The sequence below is a fragment of the Myotis lucifugus genome, unplaced genomic scaffold (assembly GCF_000147115.1).
Source record: "Myotis lucifugus unplaced genomic scaffold, Myoluc2.0 scaffold_180, whole genome shotgun sequence".
Taxonomy (NCBI): Eukaryota; Metazoa; Chordata; class Mammalia; order Chiroptera; family Vespertilionidae; genus Myotis; species Myotis lucifugus.
The window spans coordinates 315191-330583 of record NW_005871228.1 but is presented as its reverse complement, the minus strand read 5'-3'; the positions used below and the strand labels follow the sequence as shown (position 1 = coordinate 330583).

At 35.9% G+C, this 15393-nt stretch overlaps 1 protein-coding gene across 4 annotated transcripts in view; it reads right to left on the bottom strand.

Annotated features, from left to right (window-relative positions):
- The window catches only part of ERP44 (endoplasmic reticulum protein 44), a 58759-nt gene that overhangs the window by 29830 nt on the left and 13536 nt on the right, over positions 1–15393 (bottom strand). The window contains exons 2-3 of one of the 4 annotated variants that reach the window (XM_006096464.3): positions 1644–1716; positions 82–121 (exon numbers count right to left, since the gene is read on the bottom strand). The exons of 1 other annotated variant lie outside the window; for it this stretch is intronic. In XM_006096464.3, coding sequence (XP_006096526.1) covers positions 82–121; positions 1644–1716 — 113 coding nt within the window. Of the gene's footprint in view, positions 1–81; positions 122–1643; positions 1722–15393 lie in introns of those variants that run through there. 2 more of the 4 variants (XM_023760339.1, XM_023760340.1) reach the window with 2 other exon arrangements.

The window sequence follows — 15393 nt, the reverse complement described above, 5'->3', positions numbered from 1 at the left end:
GAAAGGCTTTCCCACTAACCCCTTTCTAACAAAGAAAAATTCACCTTTACCAAGTTTAACCACAGAAATAAGATTACTTACCAGTCAGCATAAAAATTTACTAAAGCAACATCAGCATTTCCTGAAATTGAAAAACAAAACCAAACAACCTAAGTTATTTGTGTCTGCATAATTTTAATATAATTAATGATGTGGTTTTCATCATGGTCTGTTTCCACTGTAAGGGTCCACTAAAAAGACACAATGACAATTAAGTTACCTCTTGCTCAGAAACCCATACATATAGTCATGGACAATTGATATTATTTGTAGGAGTCCCTGTTCCTTCTCTCTATATATCAGGCAAGTAAGCTAATAAATAGCCTACTCTCATAAAAAGTGAAGTAGAATGATCTGGATTTTAATAATCCACTTCTGACCTTAAGAATAACTGAGAATTAGTTCTGTAAGTAAAATCCTATTTCATAGAACAGACCTGAATAACCAAGATCTGATGCCCTACCTAGTTGTAACAAGTAACCTGCTGCTAATAAATGTACTGTTTCCTCTCCACACAAGTTATTCTCTGTTGCAAAAATAACTTAGTATCACTTGCATATCCAGATATGAAGACATCAGAAAGATATATTTGTTCCTTTCTCCTAAATCTAATACAGACAAACAGAAACTCCTCAAGTACTCACAAAAATAAAACATGAAGATATTCTAGAATTTGGAAGAATAAAGAAGTGAGAATGTGAGAGTTTCAATTCCCTTCTTCCTCTTTTACCTTTTCCTTATTCTCTAAAGCGGTGGTTTACAAGCTGTGGTCCCCTGACCAAGAAGCACCAGCATCACACAGGAACTTAGAGAAATGCAAATTCTTAGGTGGAGTCAAGCAGTTTCTATCAGAAACTGAGGGTCAGGCCTACAGTACAGATAGTAATAAGTCCTCCAGGGGATTCTGATATATGCTAAAGTGTATAGAACCAGTGCTCTAAAGAGATCCCATAAAGTGGGGGTAGACTTTTAGCATTTAAAACCAGTTCCAAGAACTTAAAACAATGATGATGCTCAATGAATATACCCCTTTACCTCTATTGTTTTTGGTTTTGTTCTGTTTAAAGCAGTGGGTTGAAAGGAGTGCTTAAAAGAACCATTTGTACACATTGTAGATTTTCAAATCTCCTAAGTTGTGATCTCCACCTTTCCTCTACTACCTTTAAGAACAAGAATGTTTTCCCCAACATTAACTAAACACTGTCAGGGAGCAAAGCATTCAGTAAAACACTTATTAAACTTACTTGGATCAATGACAATAAAAGAAATCAGAGTAGGTGACTTAGTTAAAAGTTTAAAAAGACAAAATTTTAGCTGTGTCCTAAAGTCATTAACATTTAGTACTGCACAGTGAAAGAATTGTTAGGAGTGGTATTTATGACAAGGCAAAGAAATAAAACAGGACTACAAGTTTACTTTACTTGTAACACACTTCAAGAAATTTTATTAAAAACTGAAACCAACAGTGCTTTAATTCAGTAAACCATAGAATTATCAGAATGCCAGCTCTTCAATTGTTCCAGATAGATTATACATAAAAACAAAATAGAATCTCAATGAACTCTTTATAGAGCAGAAAATATACTTAATATCAAGGTACTTACTTAAAATGTCATCTATATTCTCTGTATCAAGACTTGTTATTTCAGTTGTTACAGGAGTAAAAACCCAAGTTATCTGGAAATTTCAAAAAAGTGAAATTAATAAATGTTTCCACAAGAGGCAAAAAGATCTAAAGAGAAAATTTATGAATAAAGTTGGTTCCATTTGTCGAGTTACAAAATTGGTTTTAAGCATTATTGTCTACTTTAACCCTTCACTAGATCAATGAAATTGGAGAAGTACAACTTTTAAAGCCTGGAAACTGGTCAAATAAGACTTCCTATGCTTTCAAATACATAAAAGAGGTTAATTCTAAAAAATTAAGTAAATTAAGAATTATTCATTCTTTTAAACACTTTCAACAACTTTATCTCTGTAGCAACACACAAAAAACAATTGCCAGATGATTTTCAGTTTTGAAAGAATATAAAACCAAAGCTAAGTTTGCTGATTCTATCCTACCATGTTTCTAAGACAAAACAAAATAATGAAGAGAATTAAAAAAGATTCCAAATTGTGACCCAAAAGCCCTTCTTGCCTCATCTTCATTACTGGTGGTAACAAAACGTTAAGTGGTAGACTATTAAAAGGAGAATAAGAATGTTCTACTTCCACTTTAACATGTCTGAAACAAAGTTCAAATTTATCAAAGAAAATCACAGCTCGCTATCCACAAAACAAAGAAAAAATACAATGTTAAACTAAACTAGTAACTGTTCACTTATTTAAAAAATATATTGTGTATTTTTATCTTTATGTGCCCATCTTTTTTTTTTTTTAATATATTTTTACTGATTTCAGAGAGGAAGGGAGAGGGAGAGAGAAACAGAAACATCAATGATGAGCTGCCTCCTGCACAATCCCTATTGGGGGTTGAGCCTGCAACCCAGGCATATACCCCTGACTGGAATCAAACTCACGACCCTTCAGTCCACAGGCCGACGCTCTATCCACTGAGCCAAGCTGGCCAGGGCTATGTGCCATCTTTAATACATTATGTGTTCTGAGGCCTGGACAGTTTATTTGTTCAAACCAGAGTTTGTGTGTGGAAATTCATTCACTGAATCATTGCTCTTTATTGAATGACAATTAATGTCAAGCCTTAAGGTACTAACTAAACACTACTCCTTTGCCCATTCATTTCATGGACACTTCAGTACTCACAACAGTTACAACTCAGAAATTTTATAATTCACCTACAGTTCAATTTCTAAATGGTATCACGAGACATGCTGATGCTTGTATGTAAACAAGCCCAGCTAATTATTTGAAATATTTCTATAAATTTATTGTTTTCTTTATTTTTTTTTAAATTCTCACTCAAGTATATTTTTTCCATCGATTTTTTTAGGGGGGGGGAGGTGATGGAGGGGGAGAGAGAGGAAGAAACACCAATGTGATAGAGACACATCAATTAGTTGCCTCCCACATGCCCCAACTAGGCTGGGAATCAAACCTTTGACCCAGGTATGTGCCCTTGACTGGGAATCGAACCCACGACCCTTTCGTGCACAGGCCTACCCTCTAAACTCTGAACCACATCAGCCAAAGCTAAATTTATTATTTTCTTAGAAAAAGCCTAGGAATAACACTAGTCTTATTTTCAAGTTTCCACAATAGTGTAACCAATAGCTAACTAGTATCTCTTTTAGCAACCAATAAATTATACTATCCTAAAAGTAAGCTAATTTAACATCCCTGAATATTTGACCCATATAACTAAATGCATTATTTTCAACACCTCAAAACTGTAAAGTCTCATGAGACTTCCCTCACAAGTCATTACTTACCATCCATACCTCAATTAACAGGTCCTTCCCCTCATCAGTGTACGACCTGCTCTATAGGTTCCCAGTGTAACCTCTAAAAAATAATCTGAGGCCTATTAAAATTTTTAAGACTTTATTTGAGCAAATATCAATTCAAATCAGGTAGCATCTACTCTGGCAAGTAAAAGAGAACTCTGAGGACCTGTACAAAAGGAAGACTTTTATAGGCAGAGGGGGTAGGAACAAGGAAGTTATACCAGGCAAAAAAAATGAGTTGGTTATTGCTAAGTTACTTTCCTTTGCAGCGGCTCTCAACCTGTGGGTCGCAAACAATGAAAATTCATCCTGCATATCAGATATTTACATTATAATTCATAACAGTAGCAAAATTACAGTTATGAAGTAGCAACGAAAATAATTTTATGGTTGGGGTTCACCACAACATGAGGAACTGTATTAGGTTGAGAACCACTGCTTAGGGGATGACAGAGGTCTATCAGGCAGATTACCTAACTAGTGCTGATCAGGCAATTCCTTATTGACTGGTTTAAGATTCCATTTCTGAGAGCTGAAACATAATTCTGGCTGGTGATGTGGGACCTGGCATAAGTGATTTCATTTTGGAGCCTGTTGACCAATTATATTGGTCAGCAAGATTGTGTATTAAAAATAATTCAAGAAGATGATGCAAAAATATCATAAAGCAACAAAATTGGTCATTACCAAAGTCAAGTTATTAGATAACTCAACAGTCTTTATTATGGAGTGTCTGCAGGTACTAAAGGCACAAATGCATCAGGCAAGGTATAGGTATGCTCTCCCTCAAGGAGCTCTCAAAGTAGTAGTGGTATAATGAAGAAAGAAAAATGTGGAAAAGATACAATAATAATCTTAGTTGTACAATCCAAAGAAGCTCATTTGTTAATAGTTATTGCCAATTAAAATATATGTTTACAGAGAACTATATTCTAAATTTAATTGATTTTACATGCTAGGCAACAACAAAAATGAGGCAATGAAGGATCAATTTGGCTGTACTAAATGCATAACAATTACTTAAGAAACATAGTGCTAATAAACATGCAACTAATAAGACTATGCAGTTAACTATTGTGATTAAGAGGGCCCACAGCAAGAAAACTGTCTCTGACCCAATAATCTCTCCTCAGCCACCTTGGGGTGTAAAGGAGGCATTTATCATTAACATTTCTATTAATATGCAGTATTAAGGGAAAGACAAGTTGTTTATTTGAATTGTTAGCAAGCGCCACTAGTCTGACAAATTGCTTCTTTTCATGTCAGCCCTGGGCAGGAATAAGATTCTCCTGGGGAAACATCTTTATGTGTCAAATGCTATAGCAAAATAAAGACAAGTCGCTCTAAATCAGGAAGGGATGAAGGTAGTCATTAATTTAATTTTTAAATTTAGACTTGTAAGATTTTAAATTTATTTTTTAAAAAGGAACAATGAAACCTATACAGAAATTTTGAATGGAAGATCTTAGTAGTCATGGAGAATATGGTTTATTGATGGAATATTTAAATGACATATGTAAATATGTAAACATAAACATGAACTATTTTATAAATCAGTCATTCTCTTCAGTTCATTAGTTCATTTTCTTGCCAAAAAAACACACACAAAAAACCACAAAACAAACAAACCCTGAGAGGCATCTCCAATCATCTTTTATAATCCGTTAGGTAATTCCTTCCACGTACATTTATTGGACCAAATACTAAACATTCCAGTCAGAGATGTGTCTAGTGATATGATCTTATAGAAAAGGCACATCAGTGAAATGGTAAATATTGCACCACATTCATTTTAAAAATTAAAGCGACAGACTAGCTTTAAGTAGGAGCTTCTGTAGCAAGTAAGTAATATTTTCTTCCATTACATGGATTTTAAACATTGAGCTATCTTTGGGAACTAAGAAACTTCCCTTTCCTTAAATTTCTCTGTACCTTCCATGACCCCCCTAGTGATGCCAATACACTGTGGTATTGCCATAGCACATTTGAAGCCACCTAGCAGCCAGCTGCTTTTCCCAAAACACACCCAGAAGTTTTCTGCTTCCATCTCTCTTTGTACATGGTTCCCTCTACCTGGAATGTCCTCTTCTCCACTAATGCATAATTAACCCTTCAGTCATAGATTCCCTCTTCCCTGAAGCTTTGTGGGCTTTCCCCGGTAGAAAATACATTTTCTTTCTCAAAAGCCTAATCTACTTCACAGAAACAGAAAAAGGGGAATGTAGGGCAGGGAAACAGAAGTTACTGTGAAATTAAAATTCTCTCTAGATTAGTCATCAAGTTAAAATAAGATACAATGAAAATTTGATTACATGATAAAAGTATTTTAGAAATAAATTTTGGAAAGATTTTTTTATTAAGCACTCTCTCTCAATGTTAGGCCAGACTCTGTTAAGTATTAACACCACCAGCACATAAAAAATGCTCTGGCACTCTCTGCTAAGCACAGTGTTATTTCCTTTCAAAAAAATATTAACTGAATAAGTCATTAACCCAACTGGACCTTCTTCAGAGTATGCACTAACATCAATAACACATATTGGCAGTGGATTACTAAAGCTTCTCTGTTCATAATTTTATAAATAAATGTTTCTAGTACATTAAGATCAAGTCTTACCATTCAAATATACCCTTAATGGGAACTACTAGGACACTCCCTTCAATCCAACCTGCCCATAGAGGCCAGACTAATCTTTTTGAATGCTGATTTGCATGTATTAATTCCTCTGCCCAAGAAAAACCTCCAAAGGTTTTTCACTGTCTACAATATAAAAGCCTAACTCCTTAGCCTGGCATTAGAACCATTCACAAAGTGGCTTTCCTGAATCACAACCTACTGCTCCCCATTCATAATCTATACTCCAACCAACATAAACTATAGTTAGAGTAACCAATCTAATTGGCCATATTCTCTAGCTTGAGACAAATCCTGTTTATGCTTGTTGCCTTGGAATATTATAGCACTACCCCGTTTCAAAAGGGGTTTAAGCAATAAATTATATGGCCACCCTATTTGCAGCAGTCCCCTGGCAATTGAGAGGAATTGTAACAAGCTCTTCACAAATCCTAAATTCTTAATAAACATATAATGTCCTCCCACATAACATACAGTAAAATGACAAATGGAATGAGAGTAAAGAGAATAAATAGGAACTAAAATATAATGCTAAACCAATCACTAGCCTCACTCATTGACTTGAAACAATAGGCTCTTAGCCAGGGTATCAAAAGAGTTACAGAAAAATTACTACATGACCCTTCAAGCGTAACTCACAAATGGTCCAAATCCGGTAGTTACAAATCTAAGCATGTAAGACACCTACAGAACCTGCAATTCCCAAAATGTGTTTTCTTACTCTTGGCTCCATACTTGACCTGTGCAGTTTCCTCTGCTTGAAACAGTGAGGGAAGCCTATCTAATTTTTAAGACCCGATTAAAAAGCTATCTTTTCTAAGGCTTTGCTGATGGTCTCAGACAATAGTGATTCATTTTTCTCTTCCCTGAAACCTTAGAGCACTTTCTGTAGGGTGTTAATATTACTTTTCACACCATTTATGTGTGCTACCTTACCTCCTGTAGGTAACTCTGAGTACCCTGAAAGTGCAGACTGTACCTTATTCAATTGTGTATGCCACAGATCACTTCCATTATACAAGCACTAAAATTGTGCTAAGTGAATGAATGGATAGATTTTGTCAATACACTAAGAATTTAGAGGGATTGTTAGAGTTGAGAAAGAGGGAAAGATGTTTAGAAATGGAAATAGCCAATAAACATTTTTAATGTGAAGACAATCAGGTTATCAAATAGGAATGAAGTCTATATTAAAATGTGTTTTTAATAATGTAGTGGCAAAAAGCACAACGCTAGGTGATGATTCATACTCAGGTTTAGAAGGGATCTCAGAAGTGATCTTCCTACTGCAGAAACACCTCTACCTCACTATTAAGAGCTGTCATGAACCCCTCATAATAGTTCTCTGGCATGATTTCCAGATACTTCAGCACATAGAACACCCACATTGAAGAACAGCTATGTTACAATAGTGGATCAAACTCCAATACTTTTTGTATTGTCCTATTTTAAGGTTGTTAATTCAGTCGTGAAAATAAATGACCTGAGACTTTCAGGATCAGAAGCTAATCAGGTATCAGGCAGAAGAGGTTTTTAAAAATTATTTCTGTTAGCAAGATTTATAGTCACAAAAGATGTTGCTTTAAGTGTTTTATTAGAAAATCATTGTTAAATCAGTTTAGAAAACAAGGAAGTATTTCCAGTGAGTGAGTTTGTTTTAAAGCTCAAGACCTTAAAATCTTGCTATTCAAATAGTGGTCCTAAAACAGCAGCTTTGGCATCACCTGAGAGCTTGTGAATAATGCAGAGTATCAGGCCCCACCTCAGACCTACTAAACCAGAATCTCTATTTTGATAAGATCCCCAAGAGATTCCTATGCATATTAAAGTTTAAGAAGCACTGCTTTAGAGAACGCTTTTTTTTAACTCTACAAACAAGATGTAGGAAATTCATTTTAAGTGTTATACAATTTTTTGGTCCTCAAATATGAACACAAGAACGAGTAAGACTCATTTGTGAGAATTATGTATTGACATGCAAATTAGATTTTTAGAAAAATGTGGAATCTGCAACCTTATTGGAAATTCACATAGATGTTAATTTTTAAAAGTATTCTGCCTTTTCCTTAGATATTTCTGCATCAAAATTATTGGCATAAAATAGAAGCTTCAATAGAGAATGTTTCCTTCCCCATGGCATTACTGTTCTCAATTGGCATTACATCTGCTGGGCATTTTGCAGTAACAGCTTAGTGTACTTTTGCGACATCTTTCATTTGCCTGTTTTATGTTGGGAGCTTCTCAAAGCCCTTTACAAACGATGTCTCTCCTGTAGCAAGAAATAAGTAATGTACCAGGCACCCGCTCCCTTCCATTTCTAATCCAGATTGACAAAGCAGCCTCCCACCTGACTCCCACCATGAGACCCAGGCTGCTTCTCCTCCCGGGGACCACTTCTCTCACCCTCTGTTTTGTATTAAGCTGGTAGGCAGCAGAAGCCTAGAGGTTTGCAGTTGGCTGCAAGGAGCTAAAAGATATGAAAGGTCCCAGGAGAAAAGCTGAGGCTGACAGACACTGTAAGAGCCTTGAAGCTGGGTATCAATCAAGGCACATCTCACTGTTAGTATTCCCAGAAGCATTATAATGAACTAGAAGTTCAAAGAGAGGGGAAAAATAGGACTAAGTATAGAATAACACTGGGAAGCTACTTTAACCCTTAAATTGCCCAGTTATAAGAACCAACATTCCAATAATATCAGTGCAACCCAATCTGCTTTTATAAAGAAACATTAAAACAATTACAACATTCTTCATTAAATAATTTAAAATATGGTGGGCAAAGACTTGTTTGGAAAAACAAATTCTATGCAAAAAAAATAAATTCAAATATAAATAATACAATCCCTCAACTCAAATTCTGCCAGTAAAAACAACCATAGAAAATTTTTTTAAATTGTTGCAATTCATACTTTCCCCAGTATATTAATTATATGATCATGCATGGGTTTCCATTAAAAACTAAAGTCATCTATGTTTTGTTCTTCACTGTATTCTAAAAATGGGATGAACTAATTTACCTGGAATAGACAATGTACTTCTCTGACCTTCAGAGAATGCTCTTGTTATAAAAAGCTTTTCAGAACCAGGAATGAACTTCAATATGTGGAAAGGATTTTTGTCTTATTCTCACTACATACTGTTCCTCTAAAACCCAAACTTCTAGCAATGGCAGTAATAGCAAAGCATGGGAACTGGGAGAAAATTCAAAATGATAATTGTTTACTTCTTCTTCCATATACACTCTGGAAGCCCAGGAGTGGTGTGGGGGTATAGGTGTGCATAATATTATTCCTTTCAACACTGTCTCCCAAATAGAACCTTGCACTAGATCTTATAAGTAAGAGTCCAGGGCAAATACTTGCAAACAGATGCCAAGAGAACAAAAATGTTCTCTTTGTGCTACACTGTAATTCTTGCCCAGGATGCCTGATGAAAGAAAGTTTCCTTAAGAGCCTACACACATGTTGGTACATAATTTTTGTTATTCATTTGTTCCACAAATATTTCACTGAGTCATCTCTTATGTGCTAGGCACTGTACTAGGCACTGGAGACGGGGTATGGTTTCTCAAATATAGATGTTTAAAGTATATCTATCAAGATCATCCAACTTAATTTCACTTTTAATGTGGAGAAAAGGGAACCCTAGTATATTGCTGGTGGGAATGCAGACTGGTGCAGCCATTATGGAAAACAGATGGGAGTTTCCTCAAAAATTAAAAATGGAACTGCCATTTGACCCAGTGATCTCACTTCTAGGAATATATACTAAGAAACCCAAAAAACACCAATCAGAAAGAATATATGCACCCCTGTGTTCACAGCAGCACAATTTACAATAGCCCAAGTGCCCATCAGTAGATGAGTGGATAAAAAAGCGATGGCATATTTACATCATGGAGTACTATGCAGCTGTGAAAAAGAAGGATCTTTTACCCGTTGAGACAGCATGGAGGGACCTGGAGAGTATTACGCTAAGTGAAATAAGCCAGTCAGAGAAAGATAATGATCACATGATCTCACTCATATGTGGAATCTAATGAACAAAATAAACTGATGAACAAAACAGATCTAGAAACACAGAAGCATGGAACAGACTGTCGAATCTTAGAGGGAAGGTTGGGGTGGGGAGCAGATGGGGAGAGATTAACGAGGAACTTATATGTATGTATAGCCCATGGACACAGACAATAGTGTGGTAAAGGCCTGGAGGAGTGGGGGTGGGGTAGAGGGAGGGTCAATGGGGAAAAAAGAGGGGGACATCTGTAATACTTTCAACAATAAAGATACAATTTAAAAATGTTTTCATTTCTATATTAAAAGAGAGTGAGAAAAGATTCTCTCTCTTAAGTATTTTAAGAGCCATCTACATTCCCAGCAAAGACATTATCTGAACACCGAGAATTACACAGTATGTCATGCTCTCTTCTGCCTGGGCTTTCAAGAAGCTTTGAGTTCATCTTAGCACAGAACTGCACTGACATTGTTATTAAACAATCTTAACCACTAAAAGTGAGGCAACCAGATATTAATGCTTCTTTATATGATGCAACAGAAAACACAAAGCACCACTTGTAAAGTATTCTTAACCCCAAAAATCCAAACCTCACATCAATCTAATCAAACCCAAGAGCTAGTATAAAGATAGATATAAAGGAACATGTAAAATGACATCATTGAGGATGCGAGTAGCCATGTCAAAATATAGAAAATTTTCTAGGAAAAATGACAACCTCTCTCTGTTTGGACTCTGCCAGAAGTGAATCTTGAGACAAGCAGTTTCCTTGGGAGAAAAAGGAAGTACCCATAAAAGTAATGGGAAGTACGACGGGGAAGAAAGCCAATATACAAAACAATATAGTGAACTAAATGTTTCCAGTTAACTTCTGAAAAAATTTTTCAAGGTTTATAACAAATAGACTGTAATACCTCCCAAATTATATTATTTAAATTCTTTAAGTCTCTTCTTACCAGTTTCTGCTGATAGCATATGCATTTCTACACCGTAGGACGTGAAGAAAATATCTCCTACATATGTTAAAGAATGCCTTTATTTCACCAGCAAACAAGTTACCCTGTTTTTTGGTGAGTCAACAGCCTTCAATGAAAAATGTTCAGTGAAACCTTGGGTTTCTCATTTTCCACATTCACTTAATTCTAGAATGGCTTTCAAGCTTTCTAGTTTCTTATTCCTGAATACTATGTTCTAGGGTAAAAATATTTTTATTGCCGTAACCGGTTTGGCTCAGTGGATAGAGCGTCGGCCTGCGGACTGAAAGGTCCCAGGTTGGATTCCGGTCAAGGGCATGTACCTTGGTTGCAGGCACATCCCCAGTAGGAGGTGTGCAGGAGGCAGCTGATCAATGTTTCTCTCTCATCGATGTTTCTAACTCTCTATCTCTCTCCCTTCCTCTCTGTAAAAAATCAATAAAATATATTTAAAAAGATATTTTTATTACCAAATTCAAGAATAACTCTATTACTATATATGTCTAATGTATATGCTGCTTACTTTAAAAAATCTGTATCTTCATAATTATACTGTTACTTCTAACCAAACCAATCTAAATGTCATTCAAAATTAGTCCTTAAAAGGCCATATACTTACTGAGATACCTATCCTAATTATCATCAGAATAATTTTTAATATTTCCCCGTATGCCACATACTGTTTTAATTAACTTTGTAAAGCAAATGGGTCTGTCTTTCCCTCATCTGGTCTTACCCCACCCCCCTCCCCCCCCAGGTTTGCACAGCTGGGTGATAAAGGTGAAGGGCTTAAGTGGAAACAAATTCATAGACACAGACAACAGTATGGTGACTACCAGAGGGAAAGAGGGTTGGGGGTAGGTGAAGAGGGTATAGGGAGTTTAAATGGTGATTGGAAGGAGACTTGATGTGCGGTGGTGAACAAACAATAAAATACACAGATGATGTATTATAGAATTGTACATCGGAAACCTATATAATTTTATTAACCAAAAAAATAAATGCCTTAAAAAAATAAAATACACCACCCCCTCCCAGTGAGTCTCCAAGCTTTCATATATATTAAGGGTCATTACCTCATGACCGCCATCACACTTCCATGTAATATTTCAATTTCTAAGCACTCTATCAAAAACGTAATCAGGGAATAACCATGGTTTATTAAAAGGGAATCTGAGTTTAGAAATCATTTGCCCTTGCACACTCTTGTCTTAGTTGCTATGAGAAAGAGGGAAAGAAAAAAATAACAAGCATTGGCACAATTAGGAATTAATAGTATCGGAAGAAAGAGGTGACATCACTATAGATTCCATGCAAATTAAAATGAGATACCACTACGTACTTATTAAAATGACCAAAATCTAGAACACTGACTACACCAAATGCTGACAAAGTTGTGGAGCAACAAAAACTCTCATTCATTGCTGGTGGGAATGCAAAATGATATAGCCACTTTGGAAGACAATTTGGCTGTTTCTTAAAAAAACTAAATATACGCCTACCACACAATCCAGCAATTGCACTCTTGGGTATCTACTTAAAGAAACTGAGAGCTTACATCCACACAAAAACATGCCATGAATGCTTATAGCAGCTTTATTCATAATTGCCAAGGCAATAAGTTCTTCAAGACCAAGATGCCCTTCAATGGACAAACAGATAAACTGTGGTACATCCATACAATGCAATATTATTCAGCACTAAAAAGAAATAAGCTATAAAGCCATAAAAAGATACAGAGGAAACTAAAATGCCTATTACTAAGTGAGAAAAATCAATCTGTAAAAGTTACATACCGTGTTTCCAACAATATGACATTATATGAGAAAAAAAAAGGCAAAACTATGGAGATAGTAAAATGATTAGTGAAACTACTTTGATATTATAATAGTAAATACATGTCCAAACTCACAGAATGTACATCAAGAATGAATCCTAATGTAAACTATGTACTCTGGGTGATAGTATGTGTCAATGTAGGCTCATCAACTGTAGCAAATGTACCACTCTGATAGGGATGTTGATAATAGGGGAGGCTATGCATGTGTATGGGGCAGAGAATCTCTGTACGCCTTGCACTTAATACTACTGTGATCCTAAAATTGTTCTAAAAAACAAAGTATATTTTTTAAAGTACTATTCCTTATTTCACTATTAATGCAAATAGTTACTTTCCTAAATACCTTTATGCAACAAAAGTATTTAATTCCCTACTTTTATTATTTTATAGTTTAAGGAATAATATTTCAGATGTATGCACATGCACACAAATAGCTTATTTCTTTCTGCCTACAGTCCTATGTAAATATAGATTTGGAGTAAAAGAGCATATCGGCTATAGTGGGTTGAACAGGGTCCCCCCAAATTCATGTCAGCCAGAACTTCCGAATGTAACCTCATTTGGAAATAGGGTTCTTGCAGATGTAATTAGTTCATGGTTTCAAGATGAAACCACCCTGGATTTAGGCTAGGTCCTAAATCCACTGATTGGTGCCCTTACAAGCAGAGGAGATGATACAGAGACACACAGGGGAGATAATGAATGAAGATGGATGCAGAGATTGAAATGATGTGTCTATAAATAAGCCAAGAAATGCCAGGAACCACCAGAAGCTGGAAGAGGCAAAGAAGGATTCTGCCCTAGAGCCTTCAGAGGGACAGTGGTCCTGCCAGCACCTTGATTTCAGACTTTTTGTTTCCAAATTTGATAGAGAAAAATTTGTTTTAAGTCATCAAGAATTCTAGAGGCCTCCCCACCCCTCCACCCCCTCAAAAAAAAAAAAAAACCCTAAAAAAAAAAAACAACTTAAGAAAATTACTAAAATACTTGACCTGCCTTAAGACAAACTAGCATTTAAAGAAGTGATAAATCAATTCACATCAAATTAAGAGAATGAATACAGAAAATACACCATTGGTTTCTATTTAAAAAGGGAGAAAAAAGCAAGTCTCAATCAACTGAAGTTCATATCCTCTACTGTTGTGGAATGAGCATAATTTTCCTATTTATCAGTAAGTGAAATGAATGCAGCAATTCCAATGAACATTTTGTTCTTAGTAATTCAAAATAATAAAGTTTTCAGATAAAGAATCTATGTAAGCTAGATAGTCCCTAAATTGAATTCTCGCAGTGGTCAAATAAATGATCAAATATGAAGACCACAAAGATATATTTTATAACTTCAAATTTTATTTTCAACATAAGCTCTAAAGAGAACACTGAAATATAGGACCATAAACTATAAAGATTACTAAGCTATAAATTATCAATATTATTGTTTAACTTACCATTAGCCTGGTCAATCCCTCAAGTTCCTATCAACCTTTCCGGCCTCTACTTTATTAGGTCAAAACAGTAGTTATTTAGAATTACCAAACTGAAAGGGTATTAGTTTATCTAACTACTAGAGACCCAGTGCACGGGATTCGTGCACTGGTCGGGGGAATGGCCTGTGGGGATCGGTCCGCTATGGTAGCGCTGCTCATCCCAGTCAGCCGAGCGGCTGCTCATCCGGGTCAGCCAAAGGGCTGTTCCCACTGTGGGAGTGCACTGACCACCAGGGGACAGCTCCTGAGTTGAGCATTTGCCCCCTGGTGGTCAGTGTGCGTCACAGTGATTGGTCGACCAGTCGTTCTGGTTGTTCCGCTGTTCGGTTGCTGGGCTTTTATTATATAGGAAGGATAGGATGTGACAATTCCCCCTGGTGCAGGACTCTTGCAGCATCACTGGCAGGATGGTCAGTTAGTTTCCAATTGAACACTTGCTATGATAGGAAGCTTACTAGGTGTACAAGTTAATAATGCGGATATTTTTCAATAGATGGAGTTACACATGTTGATATATATGTGATTTGATATGTATGCTATTTTGTTGTATTGACAGCAAGCTTGAAAACTTCACATGTCAAATTTGCTGAAGGTGTTAACATCATATATATTTTTATGCTTAAAAATGTCGAATTTCATGCAAAAAAAAAGAGCATTTGCGGGAAGTTTTAATTAATTACTTTATTTTGAAGAAAAGTGCTGCTGAATACTTTGGGAAGCTTATGGTGAACATGCTCCATCTCAAGATACTTGTGAATGCTGGTTTAAATGCTTTGAAAGTGATGATTTCGATGTGAAAGACAAAGAACGTCCAGGTCAACCGAAAAAGTTTGAAGACCAACAATTACAAGCATTATTGGATGAAGATGCATGTCAAACTCAAAAACAACTTGCAGAAAGATTAAACATTACTCAGCAAACAATTTCCGATTGTTTACAAGCAATGAGAAAGATTTTAAAGGAAGGAAAATGGGTGCTACATCAACTGAACGAAAGA